The sequence below is a fragment of the Ursus maritimus genome, unplaced genomic scaffold, assembly GCF_017311325.1.
Source record: "Ursus maritimus isolate PB19 unplaced genomic scaffold, ASM1731132v1 scaffold_35, whole genome shotgun sequence".
Taxonomy (NCBI): domain Eukaryota; kingdom Metazoa; phylum Chordata; class Mammalia; order Carnivora; family Ursidae; genus Ursus; species Ursus maritimus.
In genome coordinates, this window is record NW_024426119.1 from 1216438 (window position 1) to 1238127 (window position 21690).

Genomic DNA, 21690 nt, shown 5'->3' on the forward strand with positions numbered 1-21690 from the left:
CTGCTTTAAGGCTAGAGATTTTTCTCTAAGTATTGCTTGAGTTATATCACACGAATATTTCTATTAGTATGTTCATAACTCTTCTGAACTTAGTGTTTTCTCATATCTGGTATGATTTCTTTGATTCATGGATCATTTAGAATGTGTGCTCCTTAAAATCCAACCATCAGGTTTTTTCAAGGTCATCTTTTGGTACTTGATTTCTAATCTAAATTGTTCTGTGATGAGAGAGTAGATTTGTATGATACTGACTTTCTAAAATTCTTAGAAATTTTTATTCCTAGCCTGGTACAGGATCACCTTTTAAATTTGTAAATATGTGTTTGAAAACATGTATTCTGGGGGCACCTGGGTGGCTCAGTCGTTAAGCGTCTGCCTTCGGCTTAGGGCGTGATCCCAGAGTCCTGGGATCGAGCCCCACATCAGGCTCCTCTGCTGGGAGCCTGCTTCTTCCTCTCCCACTCCCCCTGCTTGTGTTCCCTCTCTCACTGGCTGTCTCTCTCTCTGTCAAATAAATAAATAAAATCTTTAAAAAAAAAAGAAAAAAGAAAAGAAAATACGTATCCTGTAGTTGTTGGATGCAGTGTCTCAACACTTGTATCGTTCAAATCTTTTAGATCCTTACTAATTGCTTAATCAATGAATTATTGAGAATAGTGTTAAAGTCTCCCACTAAAGGGTAGATTTATCAGTTTCTCCAGTAGACTGATCATTTTTCCTTTATCTTTTCAGATATATACCAATTAAACCTTTTATAAATTCCAGGTGAACTAATTTCTCATATGAAGATAAGCAGTGTCTCTATTCATTTCTGATAATATTTTTGTTTAAACCTTTCCTATTTCTAACCTGTGTCTCTTTTTTTTTTTTTTAAGATTTTATTTATTTATTTGACAGAGAGAGAGAGAGAGCGAGTGTGCACAAGCAGGGGGAGTTGCAGGCAGAGGGAGAAGCAGGCTCCCTGCTGAGCAAGGAGCCCCACGTGGGACTAGATCCCAGCCGAAGGCAGACGCTCAACTGACTGAGCCACCCAGGCATCCCATAACATGTGTCTCTTATAAACTGTATATAATGGATTTTTTTGTTTATGTATTCACTCTGAGAATCTTTGACTTTAACAAGATGGTAAGTCCATTTAGTCTATTGTAATTATTTCTATATCTGGATTAGTTTGAGCCTCTGGTTTTATATTTCTCATTTTCTCTACTTTTAGACTGATTGACATTTCCCCCACTATATTTTCTTCTTGTTTTGCAGAGGTTTTCTTTCCTTTATTTACTGACTAATTTAGAAATTTTAACTGGCGTATTTAACAGGAAAGTCTAAAATTAATATCTCTATTACCCTCCTACAATAATAAAAGGATGAATTCTTTATCATCAACCACCTCCTTCCTGATTTATATGCTATTAATGTTCAAAATTTTGGATATAAATACATTTTTAACCCCAAAACTTAATGTTACTGTTTCATAGAGACTTGTTTACCATTTTAATTTGTTTTGGTTTTATTTTGTTTTTCTTACCACTTCCTCCTTTTCCTCAGACCCTCCTTCTGGGATCATTTTTATTCCTCATAATGTACATCCTTAGGCAAACACGCTTAGATTTGTTTTGTCTGTAAAAGTTTTTATTTGGTCTTCACTCCTGAAAGATCATTTCACTGGATATCTTATTTTTAGCACTTACCATATAAAAATATACTGTATGGATGTTTTTGTCACAACAGAATTATTTAAGTATACATTTATTTTAAAATTACATAATTACTATATTCAGTGTATAAATATATATTGTCTGTGTATATTTTTTGTCACGGCAAAATCGCTAGCATTGTCATCTCTAGGTGAATAAAGGAAACTAAGAGTCTGTTTTCTAATTTGCTACAAATAGTTAAACTATTAAGAGTCTATTTTATTTTCTAGTTAAGAGTCTATTTCTAATTTGCTGCCAAAAATTACTTAATTAAACCAGACTATGCTTCAGTACATCTTCCTAAATGTGGAATTAGTTAGTAATCTAATTTATAAGAACATCAGCAAATTAAAACAGCTGTAAGATAATAGGTGGGATGAATTTAAGGACAGGTTATTTTGCCTTAGCCACGAGAATGTATCCTAAGGTCCTAGGTATCAAGAATATTTGCATGTGTGTATGTGTTTTCAGTAAATATTTTATTTTATTTTATTTGAGTATAGTTGACACACAATATGACATTAGTTTCAAGAGTAGTTTAAAGTTAATATCTGGAAGAGAGTGAATCAATTTTAAAAGATTATTCTTCCAAAGGTTCCAAAATATATCTGTCTAAAAAAAAAAGTTATTAGCTCTAATGTATTACAAAAAAAGCAGTAGGATAAAGAGGCTGAAAACCTTGAACACCAACCTTTAAAATAGGTTCTCTCAACCCTTCTCATAAAACTTCAAAAGTCTCTGTCACTTACATGCTCTGCTCCTGGGAGAGCAGCTACCTGGAAAGGAGGTAGGGTGTCTGCATTTGCAGAGGCCTGGTGAATCTGAATGCATTAAAGCATCAAATGTACCCTCTTCTACCTAAAATAAAGCCAAAACCCAAACAGATATATTGAAGCACAAAAAAATAGCCAAAGCAATCTTGAGAAAGAAGAACAAAACTGGAGGCATTATGCTTTCTGCTTTCAAACTATATTACAAAGCCATAGTAATTAAAACAGTATGATATTGGCATAAAAACAGACACACAGATCTATGCAACAGAATCAAGAGCCCAGAATTAAGCCCATACATATACAGTCAATTAATTTATGACAAAGGAGCCAAGAATATATAATGGGGAAAGGAAACTCTCTTCAACAAATGGTGCTGGAAAAACTGGACCACCACATGCAAAAGAATGAAATTGGACCACTTTCTTACACCACTTTCAACACAAAAAATTAACTCAAAATGGCTTAAAAACTTGAACATAATGCCTAAAGCCATAAAACTCCTAGAAGAAAACACTGACATAAGCTATTTGACATAGCAATGATTTTCTGAATCTGACACAAAAGTAAAAGCAATAAAAGCAAAAATAAACAAGCAGGACCACATCAAACTAAAAAGCTCCAGCACAGCAAAGGAAACCATCAACAAAATGAAAAGGCAACCTACAAGAATGAAAGAAAATATTTGTAAATCACATATCTGATAAGCGGTTAATATCTAAAATATATAAAGACCCATACAAGTAAAAAAAGAAAAAAAAAGAACCAATCTGATTTTTTAAAAAGTGGGCAGATCAGAATTAGAAACTAGACTACCATTTGTCAAACTGTAAGAAACAGATAATGTCGTGATGGCAAAAGACTTTGATGTTAAGGACCATTGAGAATATTAAGAACCGGAGAGTAAGCATTTACTGGTGTGGCTCCGGCTTCCTATACGCAGTACGTGTTCTACTTCTGATCAAAATGCGCCAGAGTGGAATACTTCTCCACACACTAAAATGAGAGAGCCCGATGCAGGCGTCCTTTCAGAAACAATTTCCTTTTGTCACCATCAATTCTTCACTTATCAAACAGCTTAATGAGTTTTAAAACCCTACGTATATAACAGTTTGACCCAAGTATATTCTCTTGGTAAATCTGAAGCCTGACTTTCCAGTTTTTCTATAAATCTCTTGGAACATTTATTAGCATCACTCAGGTCCCTCAGTAAGTGACTTCCCTGGGAACATGAAAATTTTAGTTTCTTAGGGGATGAAGTTAAATATTTGATGCTGATCCACTCATGGAAATCTAGCTTAGAACTACATGACAGCTCTTACCCATAGAGAAAAAAAATTCACCAGCTCATGAGCTTGACACATCCTCCGGAAGTCTCTAAATCAGGGAGAGGGAATGGGCATGGGGAAGAAGAGGACGCAAGAGACAGTCTCTGAGCTGGTAGGCCAAATTTGGTGGGCAATTACAGAAAGCCAACACAGGGAACAACTGCATCTCCCTGACCTTGTGGTATCCTTTCACTGGAGCCCTGCTGGCCTACATGATTATTCCGGGGCTAAACTTTACCTGTACTTACAGATACTTCCAGAGAAAGACCAGAAAAAGAAAGCTAGAAATGAGGAAAGGGAGAAGCGGAAAACAAGGGAGAGAGAGAAAAAAAAATGTAAAATTATTGAGCAAGGGATGAAGGAAAAGTGAATACGTAGGCATGAGAAGGAGGAAAAGAAAGCAGTCTTACAGGTTTAGGTATATTTGAATGGATGCCAGATCTTGATTTATTAAAAAGCTGTAAAGCAATTCAGGCATTGGAATGGCAACGTTAGATCCATAAAGCAAAGTCCAAGACAACAATGACATTTCTGTTACATCTGGAGAAGAGGGCTACAGATCAATCTTAACTAAAACATGGGAAATATGTGTATGAGAACCGCAGTCATGCATGTCCCCTAAACTATAATGAAGCTCTTGATGGAAACCAAGAGAGTATTACCTGGGGCATTCACTTTAATGACCCCACGTAGGTGAGTGAGAGAGAGGGCTCATCTGAAAGTGAAGCACAGGACCTGAGGCCTGAAGAAAGGAGTCTAAGAAGGGATCACTGAGGGGCACCTGGGTGGCTCAGTCGGTTAAGCGTCTGCTGTCGGATCAGGTCATGATCCCAGGGTCCTGGGATCGAGCCCCACATCCGACTGCCTGCTCAGTGGGGAGTCTGCTTCTCCCACTCCCCCTGCTTGTGCTCTCTTGATTGCTCTCTCTCTCTCAAATTAATAAATAAAATCTTTAAAAAAAAAAAGGATCACTGAGGATTAGGGGGAAGAAAGAGGCTATGATGGATGGCCCTCTTCATCAGACAGATCTATACGCGAACAATGGTAAGTCTGAAAAGAGACAGATGGAGCACTCTAGAAAGATAAGTGTGTTTATGGGCAGAGCCATGATAACACCCCACACGGGAATCCAATGATACTAACAGGCGGACACTAGAGGTATTGTTTAGTTAAAACTCAAGGTATCAGATTTCAAATAAACTTATGTCCCCTCCTGTTTTCTCCATGTCTCTTTATTAGGTTGTTCTATAAATGTTTATTCAGCACATGCCCACTGGCCATTGGGCATACACCAGAAGCAACAACAAAAACCCAAAATCTCTGACTTGACCACACACACACACACACACACACGCACACACACACGCCTTTTAAACTTGATGGAAAAAGAGTCAGTCACATTAGAAGTACAAACTGTCTACTTCAGAATGGAACCTACAATTCGGGAATGTGAAATCCCTCGTTATATATAAGTAAGTAGGTAAGAACACGCCATTTGGGTGTGCTGAATACCTAGTCTAAGTAGTGAGGACTTGCAGAAACACTGAATGAAAAAAATCACTCAAGAAATCACTGAGCCACTGTGTCTGTGAATGAGCACTGATTGGAATCCTAAGAAATCAAACTAACTAAATACAGAAGACCTTGCCCCCAGAGAGCTATTCAGTCTTGTGGAGAAATGGAGATTTTTGTACCATAAAACAAAGTTTGCAATATGATCGAGTGCCAGATTATTTTGTGCAGACAACAGTAATTATCAATTTCTCGGCAGTCATATTCCTCACTAAACTTTTAGCAAAATTTTAAACAAATCATCTGAATATGTTGATTTTAATTCTGATCTTCTATTTTTTTCCTCAGGGTTAGATATGACCAAACGGTAAGTCACAAAAGGGCAAGAGCCAGGGTAGTAAGGTCTATAAAGTCTATTCAGGAAAGCCTTGTACCACATACCACTGTGGCTTTACAGGGCTCATGTGTCCCATGGACAAGCCATGGCCTCTGGAAGGAGCGCAGGAGCCAAAGTTTAACAGTCTGAGGTAGGAGGGACACCACTGAGACTTAACAGCCAGTCCTCCATAAAGCCTTTAATTGGCCCATAACCTTTCAAGCGTTAATCAGTTTCTATTTTGTAGATGTTCTGGAAGTACCTACTTCTTTTTCTGTCACCTAAAACCACTTGGCCTGAGCCAAAGTCAATCACCTTTTGTAGCTGCAGAGTGGTTCTCCATGAAGAAAGGCTTAGGTGCAACATGAGACCCTTCCTGACTTCCATTCTGGGGCAAGGCCAGCTCCCTGTCAGTGGAGGTTCTCCCTCGCCAACAGTCTCGGGCACCTGGAGTCCAATCTGAACAAATGCAGTTGCTCAAGTGATCTGTGTTTGCTCTTAAAGGGCCAACTAGATTCTCAAAGCATCAGACATATAACTGTAAACTGAAAAAAATACATAAAAAGCACCCTTATATAATCTGTATCTATACATTCTACTTTACCAAAGCCTTGTTGTACTAAAGTAATATAAGCATCATCTTTGGAAATTTTTAGAATTAATTGTATTTATGTTAGCCAGTTCTCTGTTACCTAGAGGAAAAAAAGCCAGATCATCTTAATTTGCTCCCAGGATAGTTTTCCAGTATCATCTCCCAACAATCTTCTATGTAACCCCTATGCTCCAGTCTTTAGAGTTCCCTGAGCATGTCATAGTTTCTCACACCCTGGGTTTTACTTTTTGATGATCCTTGTGTCTGAAATGCACCTTTAATTTCAATTTCTACTACCAACACCTTATAGAATCCACCTAGCTCAAGTGCTCCCTGTTTTCAAATTTTCCCTAACTTCTAGTTAAAATTAACTATCCCTTCAAGGGTGTGTAACTTTTACCTTTAACACATTCTTTGTCTGACTCTACTGTCAATTCTTTAGATGTCAAATTCCCCTACAATAGTTGAAGACCCTTGAGAATAGGATTGTGCATTTTGCTCACCTTTAAATCTTCTCCAGTCCCTAGCATGTGTCTTTCACATGTAAGCACTCAACAATGCCTGTTGGATAAAGGAATGAATGGATAACACATAGGATCTGTTTCCTAACACAAAAATTAACAGATGATTGTCATGGGCCTTTACCTAGCTATAAATATCCCACGATTCTTTTAGAAGGATAGTAGCTCTGATTTAGCTCAGATTTCAGACAATGAAAAATAAAACAAAAAATAATGCTCAATAGACTCATATAAGAGAAAAGAGGAACCTCATTACAGTCCTATTCAGGACCTATAGAAGGAAATCTCCAAAGAAGGTTCAAAAGGAGGTTCTAAAGGAAGATTAGGGCTAGGAGGAGAGAGGGAACATATCGAAGTCAAAACAACCTGAGCAACGTGAAAGTGGTAAAGGATAAAGCCAAACAAAAATCGATCTTGAATAATCCAATAATTTGAGCTAATAATAAAAGGACTTACTTCCACCTGTAGATATTAATAATGGCCAAGTTTTGTTCTAAGCCTGCATGTGCACATGCCAGTAGAGGAGGCTGCGCTCTGCTGTTGATAGCGCTCAAGATTCTCATAGAAATAAAGGGGACTGTGGAGTGGTTACTGGTTTGTATCTGGTACAGATTAGAAATTTTAAAAGCACACAGAAATCCTTCCTAAAGTAGACCAACATCAAAATAACCTTTTGTTTCTCAAATGAGCATCATTTTGCCAACATCTAGAAACACAAAAACATCAATAGTCATCAAACTGGCATCAATGACATACAGAACAGACACGTGTTTCACAGGTAGGGAATTGTCCCATACCCACCTTCTCTTTCCATAAGCACCCGGGGACGTCCCATGTGTATGTTTAGTGCTGCGAATCGGGCACAGCCGTCCTCACTTCTCAGTTTTCACAAGCTGACTTCATACAAGACATTGAGGTCAGAAACTGACACATCGTCCCCATATCCCCAAGCCTGGATGATTCCATGATGTCGTTGGGCTTGTTTTCATGGCAACACACATTTCACTTACATCAGTGTCACCAATCATTACAATCCCTCCTCTATTAATGAAAAACATTGAGTTCCATCTAAGATATTGACAACTATAAAATAAAATTGGGGTAAAACTTATGGAAATTAGTAATGCTTGGCCTCTTTGCTCCTTATCTCTTTGTTTTTGTTTGTTTATTTTTTAGAGAGAAAACAGGTGGTGGCTGGGGGAGGGAGGAAGGGGTACAGAGGGGAGGGACAGAGGGAGAGAGAGAATCCCAAGCAGATTCTACACCAAGCACAGAGCCTGATGAGGGGCTTGATCTCACAACCCTGAGATCATGACCTGAGCCAAAATCAAGAAGTCAGATGCTTAACTGACTGAGCCCCCCAGGTGACCCATACATCCTTCTTCTTCTTCTTTTTTTCTTTTTTTTTAATGTATCCTCTCTCTCCCCTATTTCTTTAGGACATTCAAAGTAACCTACTGTGGAACTGAAATTGACAATGCCCTAGCGACCATTCCTTATCTTTCAACCCCAAATGTCACATTACCAAATCAAGGTTTTATTCTTTGATAATCTGATCATCCAGAAGCGGGTATAGCAACATCTAAATCCCCTCCCCCACCCCCAGACAATACCTCCGCCTTGGAGATAATGCCTTAATCTAAAGGAGTTCTTGAATGTCAGGAATTCCATGTACCTTGTCATACGTGAGAGACATGTCTGGAGCAAAGGGGTCATAATCTCCCCAAGGACATAGTATACTTAACCTACGGGCTAGAGAAAGGTTAACCCTAAGTCTCTTTTACTCTAAAACCCCAATAAACCTGCCTTTTAATTTTCATTTGATTGCAGGAGTTTAGACTAGATCGGGGAGCCTCTTCGGCTCTGGGAGATATTTGCCTTCCTATGTGTATTCTAAAGGCCTCATCATGAACATGAGTGACATGTACTTAGCACAGCCAGAGACCAGACTAAAGCCTGGGGAATCAGTCAACATATTTGTCATCCTCTACCAAACAGCTGGGCGTCAGGGACAGGTTCCTGTTGTTCGTTAAAAGCATGATTTGGGATTGCAACCTTCATGTGTGCAGAAAATCAAGCACAAACACATGCACACCCACTGGTTTTCATTTGGCTAAGGCTTCTAAGGAGCAGGTGGAAGCGCTATTTAGATTTTTTCCAATTAATTGAGTTAGAAATTATAGTAAATAAACAGTTTTAAGTACATCTTCTACCCCCTGAACGGCTCCCATATCATGAAAAGCAGCTGCTGCAGGATCCCAGGTAGCTCACAGAAGCCCACGCTGAGCACGGTGCTGGGACCATGGCAAAGGCAGCCCCCAGCCACTGGGCAGTAAGACCTACCATCAAAATACATATTATGTCCTATCACAGAGTGTAGCACAGAAGAGAAAATAGGCACAGTATGGGGTAGGTACTGTGCTCACTACAGTTCTACAAACACCACCATATTTAATGATCTCAACAGCCACCTAAGAAACTATTAATATCCCTATTTTAGAGATGAAGAAACTGTCAGGCACTCATAGCTTACAAATAACAAATCTAGAATTCACACTGTGGTCTTACTCTGAGCTCTTAACCACTCTCTTAGCAGACGCTCCAGGTGGTAACGGGGTTGACAGTGATGGCAACGGTAATAATGGTGATCTGGAAATGGCATGTGGCACCAGAGGAACCATCACATTCAAGGTCAATAAGAAGAGAGAACTAAGATATTCAGTTTAAAAAAAAAATAGATCTTTTTTTTAAAAAAAGATTGGTTTGGCTAGGCAAAATTTATACTAATTATAGTCATTTCTGTGATTTGTACAATTATGCCTAATTAGGAGCCAGTATAATAATATTTATGTACAAGAATAAATAATAAGTCAGATTAACTTTGATCTTAAATTTATTTGATTATAATAGTGAGCTGTATGCATACATAATCAGACTTCACCGTTGCCCAGGTTCTAATATGCATGTGTGACATCTTACAGCATTTTACACGTTATAAAGTATGCTTTCTGAGGACATCCCCAAGTACCAGACATTATCAGATGTTAGGGGGAAGGAAGCAGCTGATAGTAATAGACTATGACCTTGCTCTGGAGAATCGTGGAGTCTGGCCATTTCATCCTGACCCCTCCCTGAGAATTAGTTGTGATTTTTACCATTCTACAGATTAAAAAACTGAGGCTGGAATATATGAAAGAGATCATTCGTATAGTTTAGTTTTTACTCACAACTTAAAAAGTGAAGTGTATTGCTATTAAAACACCGAGATCAAACATCAAGAGAAAGCACCTCCTTACTTTAAGGAAATCAAAAGCCCAACCACTCACTATCATTTGAGGAAATGTTGCTTTAATTCTTTTAATTAAATGTCCCAACTGCTTAGCCCAATTAAGCTTTCAGTTGTTGGGACCTGATTTTGAGTGAAAATAAAGAGCCAGCTAGGGTGGTATAACATATTCAAAACCAAGGCGCCATTAGCTAGCCCATGTGCCTAGACGTCTATACACGGGTCACTTGGCAAGGAGCACAGTATTTTAACTAAGTAAACATCTACTCTCATTCAGGGGTAGGAAAATTGTTAATAGGGATTACATAGCCAACATCATCCAATTTATTCCATGGAAAGCAGAGAGGGAAAAGATGGGAAGAGCACAGGACCGAGAGGTGGGGTAAGAATCAGAGGCCCATAACAGGGCACTAAGGCATGTAACAAGAAGCAAGCTTTACTTTAGCTTCATGCTTTGCATCCTTAGTCATAAGAAGGAATTGATAAAGTGCATAGCAAGATCCTTACAGTAGGATGACCTTGTGTTGCTGAAAATACAGTGAATTCCCAGAAAGGCAAATTTCCATATTAAAACGTAGGTTGAAAAAGAAATCTCCCCAAGCCAAGGACGAGTTGTCTGTGTTTAGGATTCTCCAAATCGTGTTGCCCATCCATTGACAGGGGTAATCAAAAATTGCTGGAGGAAAAGTCAATGAGTGTTTGTATCAAGAGGCTTTGCAAAGTAGACGCTTACGAACTGACCCATCAATTTGTGCTCCTGAGGCCATGCCCATTTCAGGTTCATTTCCAGTCACATTATAGTGAAGCAGAATGCCAGGAATCAAGACCACAGAATAATCACAGGGCACTGTCCTTTTGTACTTTTCAACAAGAAAATAAATGTGCAATGACATTTGGAGTAGCTAGTGTGCCTAATGCCAGTGTTTGTGCTGTTTGTTGAGACCACACTCCTATACCTAGTATTTATTGAGGATTTACTATGTTGGGCACTCTTCCAAGCACCTAACACAGATTAACTCATTGAATCCTCTCTACAACCATCTGAGGCAGACACTATTATCACTCACACCTAACACATGAGGAAACAGACACATAAGGGAACAAACTGTGCCCAAGGTCACATAATTTGGTAAGAATTACTTTCTGGGGCACCTGGATGGCTCAGTCGGTCAGGCATCTACTTTTGGCTCAGGTCATGATCCTGGGGTCCTGGGATTGAGCCCCACGTCGGGCTCCTGCTCAGCAGGGAGTCTGCTTCTCCCTCTCCCTCTGCTGTGCCCCCCCAACTCACACTCTCTCTCTTTGTTAAATAAACAAACAAACAAATTACCTTTGTACCATGGAAGTATGGAGAAGTTAAATTAAACGTTATAAATTCATCTGAAGTGACTGATATCCCTGCCACCTCAAAACAAGACTGAAACCCCTCTTGACCCTCAGCCACCGGGGGCCGCTGAATGCTAAAATGTCTTGTTCATCTACGTAACCGCCAGCAACTTGGTCAGGGCCAGTGATAGAGTAGTTGGTCAATAAACGCTGAGTGGACACCCTCCTTCCTTTAAATTTCATGATATCTGTATCTATGTGACAATCTGAAAGGGTTTTTAAGGGCTAGCACTACCTGGATTCATTCTGATGATCAAGTCTATCGTTTACTAGACCTATTAATTTGTCAGCCTGCCAACCAGTCTTTTACGCACTGAGATAAATGATACACTGTCTTTCACGTTGACATTTTCATCCAAGGACTTTGATGTATATTGTGAGCCTGATCCTACTCGTAAAAGTATGCATGCATTCCAGGCAGCTTAGACCCTGAAATGTGAGGGTTCACCCATGGCTGCAAACTGGCACGCAGCTCACAGTCCTGGTGCAGAGGTGTTGTGCTTGGCTGGAAGTGTTTAAAAATCTTTTGTTTGAATGTGTACATCGGACCCACCTTTCTTTGCAAATAAAGCCTGATTCCCACATTTAGTTACCGGCCTGGCCCTGAAAGTGCTTGTTTGTGAGCCCTGCGCTATACAGGTCCCTGGGGATTCAGAGTGGACTGAATTTAAAGCTGTCGTATTCCTGGAGTTTACAATCTCTGGCTCATGCTTTAGGTTGATAGGAACCTTTTTAGGTAATTGGGCAACAAAACAACTTTTTTTTTCCCCGAGCTACTCCTTCTGTGGAGTAGACACATACCTAATTTTCCTGGAGGAGAGCTGGAGTCCCTTCGCTCCTATTTTCAGGGCATCCCTGAGATAGAATCATTATTACTGTGTCTTTATAAATGGATGAACAAAAACCTAGGTAAGGGCAGACCATCCTAAAGGCATCTGGTGGTAGAAATGCCACCAAATAGAGCAAAGGCTTTACCTCTGAGCTTACCTACTTGCCTAGTATGTTCTCTGTTATGTTTTTCATCTTAAAATCCCTCTTGGAAAGAAAGGAGGTTTGTTCAAGACATCACTATGGTTTATTCTTGGACTCTCCTTTTCTGGCCAGCCTAGACAGAAGAGAGGTCGACTTAGGGGTGGATCTCTGCTATCATTCAGAACAACAGCCATGTGTCCTGAATGATGGATGGTGATAATCACGGATAGATGAACGGGCTTATGAGGGGCTCACACTCTTCCAGGCCTGGCTGCCCTATTTTGACTTGACCTTTTGGATTCAGCTTTTGGCTCAATGTACAGTTGTGGCCCACTGGATCCCTTGCACTGCTCTAGTATTATTTACAGTCCAGATCTAGTCTGTGGCACGGACTACAGCAGTCCCAATCAATACTTCTTACAGTGCGGACATTTATGTGCCACTGATGGAGAATTTTCCATTTCTTCCTGTAGTCCCACTGACTAGCTCTCTCTGCTCAGGCCCATTAAAGAACTCAACAGTGAAATTATCAGAGAGTAAATGCCAGGCCCTGCCACTGGTCTGTTAAGAAGCACGTACCTTCCAGTAAGATCCTTTCCTATTTGCTCTATTGGGAGCCAGGCAGCTCTCCTTGGCATTCTCCCCTTTTTCGGTAGGAATTGGTCTAAGTTGGTTTTGGGAACTCTGGGGCATTTCCTTGGGATAACGATGAGTAACCTATTAATAAACATGATAACCAATAATGGACTTTTGTTGCTTGAATGCTTTTCTACTTAGGGAAGGCGACTTCTTAGCTCTCACTTTGACGTAGAGTTACCTCGTCTTATAAAAATCTGAGACTTTTTTATTCTAACCATTGTCTCTGATTCTGAACTATGTAAAACAGAGTATGTATTAGCACCAGCCATGACTGCCAGTAGTACGCTTTCCAACGCCCGAAATGAGGTTGGTCACTTTATTCCATGTAGTTCAAGGCTTCCTGTCCTCTGATCAAAGGTCCTACGTAGACAGGGATCAGAGTTTCTGTGCCACCAGCCCCCGAACCCGACTTCTGTGCCCTGATGCTTCCTCTGCCTGCTCACGGTTCCCAAGATCCAGTGCGTGCTCAACTCAGGCTTGCCCCTCTCTGGACTGTTCCCAAACGCTCTCATCTTTCATCAGTCCAATTCCTGTTCCTTCATGAACTGGCTCTGCTCAGCCGTTAACGATGCTAATTGTGAATGGTACCCGCCGAGTTAACCATTCTGCATACCCGTATTTTGGCAGAGGGAAGTTCTTGAGTCAATGCCTTATTCCAAAGGCAGACTAAGAAAGATCGCCTTCTGTACATGGGTCCCGTGGACACTGACACCAACGCAGATTGTCACTCTTACACTTTCTTGAAAGCTGTGCTGCCTTGCTCATCACCCTGGCTGGGTCCTGTAGCATAAAAACCACAGACACCGAACTCAGTGGAAAAAACTGTTGATGGCCTGTGAGATTGTGCTCAGCAGTTCTGTCTCCAGAGCTCTCTCCTGCCTCCTTTGCACTCTTAAAGTAAGCAGCAGCAAGCAGCTGTCACCCCAGAGGGGACGGCTCAAGGGGAGAGAAATTCCTGAATCTCTCTGCAGTCTGATTTGAAGATATGATGTTTGCTTTTCTTCTTCTTGGGCACTGAATCCAATAAAGGAGGGCTCGACCTCCTCAAGTTGACAAGCCTGTGTAGGGGCCGGGAGGCCTGAAATCAATAAGGAGTCCACCGCTCAACATGGTAAAAGGGGAAAGAAAAAAATGGGGAGCTTGTGTCTCAGTGCCTCCTCCCTCCAGGGCTGTGTCCCACCTCAAAGGACAACAGCCGGTGTGTTCCTGTAAGGTCAGCAATGTGCTCTGGGCTAGACGAGGGAAGAAGTCCGGGAGAGGAGAGGAGGCACAGCTTTTATTTTTGAATCCTGCATCATCAGTCTCAGAGCCGACCTGAGCTTTGTTTTCTAACAATCAGGAATCAGAAATGACACAAGGAGGGGAAAAGAATAATCTTGGCACCTCACGAGGCTCATCCCGGTAGCGGGATCGGGAGCGAGGTGCCAGTGCTTTTCCCTCCCTCTCTCTGAACTGAAGAGGTGCTATGATGGCGGAACTCACCGAAGCACAGGAAACTGCAGTGGCTGGAAATGTCTTTGTCCCTAAAATACCCCAACAGCTTCTGAACAAGAAGATGGTTGCGAGGACACCAGCCCGAAGCCCGAAGCCTAGAAGACCCGACGTGGCTCCCTGGGGAGAGGAGATGGCCTGCAGCCTCAGCATTGGCAGGGCTCCCACCACAAAAGCATCTGCTTCGTCCAGGTGTGACTAAAAGGAACTCTGCAAAAGCCCTGAGTCCCCAAACAGACACGACTGAGGCAGCAGAATCCCTGGGAGGAAAAAGCAGGGTTGGCTTTATAGAAAAGCTGGTCCCAGTGCTCTGGGGGGAAAGGAAGAATGGGCTCGTAAAAGAAGTGGGAGGGAAGAAACAGGAGGGTGACTTTGAAAGGAAGAGAAATGGGATCCAATAAGAAAAGGGGGTCCTATGGGAAATAGTAAAGCCTTGGTAATTTTCTAAGAAGACAAAAAATAACTCTGTTCTATTTGGTGGCTGCAAGCCTGGAGGCCTGCCTGGCCTTTTGAAGTCTCTTCCACCAACAGACTTGCTTTCTCAATCAAGTCTTTTAGTCAAACAAAGATGAGCTGGCGTTTGCTTTAGTCAAGTAATTTCTCAACACTGGGGCTGGACCAACACCAGAGATAGTGTAACAACCCTGGGATGAAGGTGCAGGCCTGTGACGGGGAGCGTATTAGAGAAAGAGAAAGTGTGGTGCTTCTTCAACAACAAGATCCCATCACAAGCAGGACTGACGCCCTCTGCAAGAGAAGCACAATGATAATACCCTACAAAACACAGCCTCTTCTCTCATTGGGGTATTGTTGGAGTTACTGTTGCCTTCCACTACCCTTCTGTGAGCCATGAAAGCAGATTCTATCTCCCTACAGCGGGGGAGATGAAACCCCAATTTTCTTAAATGACTCATTCAAGGTCACGGTGAGTTACGGCTGGAATTAAGAATTCCTGCTTCTGAGTTCAATTTTTTATTTTTTATTACATTTCACTCCTACTGGATAAATCTTGTATCAAGGGTAGCTTAAAGACCAAGCTCAGAGAGAAGGGTTTATATGGATGAGGGATTGTGGAAAATGAGCTAAAATATTGGTATTTGATGACACGAGACCTCTGCGGCCTATACATGATATTGGTAAGAAACATTCAAAGGGATTTCAAGTCAATTAGAAAGTGATGGAGCCACTGGCTTCCTAAATTCAAAACTCTCCAAATAGTAAGGTAAAGGAAAACCCACATTAGGAAATAAAAAATCCTTCCCAGGAAGGAGTGAAACAAAGTATCACAAAAGAAGCAAATAAACACACAGAGACGTAACACGATCTATTTTGATACAAACGCTTTGAAAATAATTATCAGAGTATTTTGCTCTCCAGATAAACTCCTCCCACCTTTTTTCAACATTTTCCTCCTCCCAACAATCCTAAGGAACCTGAGAAATATATCTATGCTTCCTCTAAATCAATATTGGGAAAGGAATAAAGAATTGTTTAAAAACCGTATTTCACTGAAGTGTCCCCATCCTGCTAAACAATCAAATCAGCCGAAGACAAAATACGCACAGCCAGCAGACACACCTTCAACCAGCACCCCCTTCTTCAACTGCACACCTGTTCTTGGGCTCACTCCTCTTGTACGGGGCTGCAACATATTCCAAGTATGTCCAAGTTCACAGTCACCATCACCTCGTGACCCTGGAGCTCAGCAGCTTCAGACCCCTCAGGACAGCCCCACTCATGGGCATTCAGTGCCTCAGAGCCGGGAGCCACCCCACGTACCGACACAGCCTCTCTGACGCAAGTTCATGTCTTCGGGGGAAGGACCTCGCTTCCTTTATGCAGACCCCTGGGGCATTGCCCTGGAAAGGACGGGATACTGGGCGTCCAGCGATTCTGAGACAGCTCCTTACTGAGATCAGCTCTCTGGAGCCAAGGGAAAAGAGACTGAGAAGATGGGAAGTGACACCGGGAGGCCCAGAGCACGGGGATATTCTGAGTTTTGTCATTTTACACATCAAACCTAGTTTGGCAGGAGAGCCCAGGTCACCAACATACGCCTGGGTATCTGGGTCTGCATGCTAGCATTCTCTCCATTATTACTCACGGTCACCCTGAAACCCTATGCTTGAAGGAAGAAGTCACTTGTGTCCACCTCCCTCCTTGAGAAAAAGCTGCCAAAAGCAAGCCCGGTGGCATCATGTAGCTGTTACGTAAATGGACTGTGCTGAGGGGAGAAGCAAGCAGGAATCTATAAAGCACCAAGTGCATGTTCACTGTCCTCCCAAGCTGGAGGGACTTGGGCTCACCTTCGTGCCACGGCACAAATGCAGGGATTCGTCAGAGTCCGACCCTAGGGAGGACCCCAGACCAGGGGAGCAGTCTTGAGTCTTAGCCCAAGTGCCTTCTCTCATCCCTCGAGAGCTGCAAATTTAGACGGAGGACAACGTTCCACAAGGAGGGCTAAATTAGGCATCTCTGACTAGTCTTTAAGTGAAACTAATAGAAACGAACGTCCACCTCACTTTGAGTTCTGTTTCAATTAACTTTGTGGTGGAGAGGGTGTTGGCAAAGACGAGGCTGTGGTATTTTTGAAAACAGTAAGCTGAGGTTTAGAGTCCTTTCTTCCTTTCTTTCTTTTTCAATGGATCCTGCAGCCACAGGGAAAGAACTCGGGGGTGGAGGGGGGTGGAGAAAACAGCTACTCCCTGGCACTCTCAGAGCGCGATGCGGTGCCAGCCGCTCCAACCGTCTGGAGATAGGGTAATTGTCACTCCTCTCACTGTAACTTCTTGCTTTCAGATGAGTGGCTGGCAGGTTTATCTGCCTCTGAGCAGCTTCAGAGCCACGTCAGTGACACTGACGACGTCAGCAAGAGCAATCGGAAGGCAGGATGATGCCACTGCTAGCAGCAGCGGGAGGGAAAATTTTCGCCTTAAAGAAAATTCTCAGGCTGTCTGGCTGACTCTCTCTCTCATTGACTTAAATGACTGCTGGTGGTTCAAGAAGTCCAGAGAGGTTATGTAGTTTTACACAACCATTTTAAGGTCTGGGGTACAAGCGCATTTAGTTGACACGATGTGCTGACACTTCCAAACCCCTTGCGTAGGCACTGCCCCTACTCAGGAGAGGACAGGTTTCAAATGTATCAGAGAACACAACCAACGTGAACACCACCTCCCAGCAAGTGTCTAAAGCCCCGGTACCACACCTATGGTGATTACTGCAGTAAGCCTGGCCCATTTCGTGTTACCGATCGTCCCAGCTGCTTTTATTTTTGTCACTATCATAATAAACAGGATACCATAACCACTGACAGCTTGACAAGGATCCTCAACACAATGCTATTCTTTGGTCTATTTTATAAAAGTAGGTTTAAAAGCCTCTGCTGTCCGGAACGGCAGCCCTCTAAAGTTCTCAGTTGCAAAGACAAGGTTCTTTTCCATCATCAAATATCAATCACCTTCCGGTCCAGGACAAATGTTAGGGTGAGGAGGCATTACATGACTGACACATGGCCAAATTGCTTTAAAAGATGTTGTCTGGGGAAAAGCAAGAGACCCTAAGGTAAAGGTAGGTGGGGGAGTTCAAACAACAACAGCCTCTCGAACCCAGGCATATTCGAAGGTGAGGGAACCCCACTTGGAGCAGAGCCCTGTGATTCCTGACTCCCCTAAAAGCAGCAAGATAAAGTCAAAATTCTGAGCAAATCAAAATGTAGGGTGACTGGGTTTGCAGAAATCATCGTGTCTAATTCATGCATATGGATATGGAGAGAGAGTGTCACAGGTCAGAAAGCAGTAGTTCCTGGGGCAGTAAATTGTGAAGACCACAGCCTCAGGAGTAGCACTCTGCGCCAGGCCGTGGTGGGCATTTAACTTAACATTATGTAATAACAATCATCAGGAACTTGCTGGGCAAACATGGCCAAGCCACTTGATTTCCTGTGCCTCAATTTCATCACCTATCATCTCCCGAAGACGCCACAGATGAAGATGTTCGCAGGCTTACTGAAGAACACGCCTAGAAAACACTCCAGGTGATTACTAGGAGCAATCATAATGCCACACGTGGAGTCACTTGCCCCCATGGTCACTTCCAGCTCTCCCTGGAAGCCATGACGGGGTATGCAGTACTTCTGCCAGAGACGTCCTTAGCCTGGGTCCTCAAACCCTGCAGGGGGCCATGGATGGGCTTTAAAAAAAGAGCCCGGCTACTCTAATCTCTGGGGCAGGGCACACATAACATAAAGAATTTAAGAACCACTGCTCTACCCTAAATCCTGGTTACAGGGGTACCAAAAAACACTTACACTGCCTGATGGAGAGGAAAAGTCAGGGAAGGTGACCACAGAAGCCAAGAGAAACACAAAGGGTGGGGATCTCAAGAAAACCACCAGGCTTTCACCTCAACCCCCTGAGTCATCTATTCCACACTGACCCATTCCGTCAGAAGGGAATTTCTTCAGTCAATAATGCCTAGAAGATCATTAGTAATAAGCAGATGAAACAACCGATCAAGAAGAGCACAAGGCAGGGAGTACCTGAGGTGCCACCCGTCCAGTATCAAGGACACCTGTTGGAAGGAAAGCTTAGGGATTCCACTGGGCTTTGGGAGGGTGGGCAGCTTTACAACAAAAGGGCTGCAAGGAGTGGCAAGTGTGAAGCCGTCTTGAGCTCTTGAGTGCAGTGTGAGAGATGAGGAGAGGGGGATCTGGGTCCAGGATGAAGAAATGGATAATTCTGTAATATCAGAAGGTTGAATCAGAAGGGTGATGGGTCCCTCTATATCCCCCGAATGAGACCCAAGTCCCAGCCCTGACAGAGGAACCATGTTTGGAAGAGAAAGTCAAGGGTGCTGGACAAGGGGGAAGGAATGATGGAAAAGAACGACAAGACCCAAGCTGTGATCTTCAGAGACCGGGTCAGAAGGGGGCACTTAAAGGGAAGGAGAGAGGGAGAGAAAGAATTTCATTCTAATTCCTGAGAGCTAGACAGCTCATATAAAATGATCTAACACTTACAGAGCAATTTACAGTTTACAAAACATTATGACATTCACTATCTCATTTAATCCTTATCACCCTTATCACGTTGGTTATATTTTCTCCATTTTACACAAGAGGAAACTGAGGCTAGCAAGGGCGGATTATGCGACTTGCTCAAGGTCACCTGGCTTAAATCGGCGCTGGGACGCACCCCAATGCCCCCAAAACCTCCCGGTTGTCTTCCACCTTGAAAGGCTTTCGTTAACTCCTAATGGGCAAGGTTGATGTGGCTACAACAGATCCCCGCCCCCCAGCCACTTCCCCTAAAATCTGGGGCGGAGCAGCGCCCTCCGGTGCCAGGAAGGGGACCTGAGTGACGCGGAGCCACAGACCGGGGTTTCCCCGTCCTGCGGGGCTCGGGAGAGCAGGCGGCAGAAGCCAGGGCTCTTACGCTCCGGGCAGTCAAGTAACGCTCCAGCAGCAGTTGCCGGCGAGGGGCAGCACTGGGTGAATTCCCTTCCGAGCGATCCCAGGACTGGGACCGAGCGCCAGCGCCTGCTTCTCGCGCTCGGCTCCCCACACTCGCCCCTGCCCCGCTGGTTCTTTCTGGCGGTTCCCCAGTGCACGGGGGCACCTCCGAGGAGGCAGGGAGGCTGTGGTGGAGTGCTGGGGGTGAAAGAGCGGCCCGACACTGGGGCGAGACCTTCCACTTCTGATCCTCCGGGTCAGGGCAACCGCGAGCAAACCCTGGCTGGAAGTTTGGGCATCAAAGGTTTCAGATCAAGTAGCAAGTTGCCTGGAGAGCCGTGGAGGTGGAGGTGGAGGTCTGGGGTGGGGGTGCCGTTAGGGGAAGAAGGGACCGGCAAGAGAAGGTGTCCCTACCCACGCAGCCCCTGGCGGCCCCGCGGGTGGGTGGCTGGTCCGCCTCTGCAGCCGGCGGGTGCGGAGAACGCGCCGGGCACCGGCACCCGGCAGCGGGCACCCGGCGCAGCGCAGCCCCTCCTCGCCCCGCTCCGCGCTCCTCCCCACCTGCCCGCCGCCTCGCCCCCCGCCGCGGAGACTCACAGTCCGCAAGAACTGGATCTCGTCCTCGCCTCCTTCTCCCCCTTCGGCCATGGCTCCCGAGGCGTCGGCGGTGCCCCAGCCTCCGGCGCCTCTGCTTCCCCCGGCAGCGGCTCGGCGTGCGCTGGCTGCTGCTGCTGCGCTCTTTCTCCTCCTCCTCCTCCTCCTCTTCCTCTTCCTCCGGCTCCTGGCTCAGCCTCAGCAGCGCCAAGCTAATCCCCGACCATATAGGGAGCTGGGCTAACACTCCACTGCACTGCAGAGCGCCAACGCCAACCAAGCAGCCCGCCTACCCCTCTCACCTCTCGCCCCAGCCAAGTGCGCGGCGACCGCGGGCCGGGCAGAGAGCGCAGCGCCCAGCGCGCCGAGCAGGCGGGGGCGGCGCCGGGACCCGGGGGGGTGGGGTGCAGTGGGGCCTCCCCCGCACACCACCGCCCCGCGCCGCACACCCAGCGGAGGCGCGCGCTCCGCAGCGACGAGAGGGTGCCCCCTACCCTGCTCCGATTCACAAACAAAGGACAGTTGCTTAGCTCCAGCATGCTGAGACTGGGCATCAGAGACCTCTCGCTGTGCCCACTTTGCCCTCGCGCGCGCGGGGGCGCGCGCGCGCGTGTGTGTGTGAGAGAGAGAGAGAGAGAGAGAACACGCGTGTGTGCGTGCATGTTTGTGTTTTGCACTGGAATGCCTTGCTCCGTCCGACCCCAGTGGCTTGTTCGGACCCACAACCGAGGAAAGCTGAAAGGGGTGTGCCTGTGTTCTAAAGAGCGGCTGGGAGAAACGGTGCAGTGAGGATGGAGGGTGACTGTCCATTCATAACAAAGTTTGCAACTCCCTGGATAGCCCTTTCCTTACCTTAAAAGAGCCCCTTCCCCTCTTCAGTACATTTTACTAACCCCCTCGATTGTCTTTTACTGCTGGACAGAGTAAGTGCTCCCTGTACCTCAGGAAGCTTCTGGGGCTCCCCATTCTATTCGAAATTCAGAGGCCAGGTGGCATCAAAACACTTCTTCTCTGCCAACTCCTCGTCTAAACTTCAGGGTACAGCCCTGTGGACTCTAAAAGGGAAAGAGGAGCACA

General features: G+C 44.4%; 1 protein-coding gene across 1 annotated transcript in view; it reads right to left on the minus strand.

Moving 5' to 3' along the window:
• Nucleotides 1-20678, minus strand: part of RYR3 (ryanodine receptor 3) — a 491158-nt gene extending 470480 nt beyond the window's left edge. Inside the window, 1 exon segment of the mRNA XM_040620426.1 lies at nt 20617-20678. Within this exon segment, the coding sequence (XP_040476360.1) occupies nt 20617-20667 (51 nt within the window). The 5' untranslated portion in view covers nt 20668-20678.
• Between the last annotated feature and the right edge of the window lie 1012 nt (nt 20679-21690).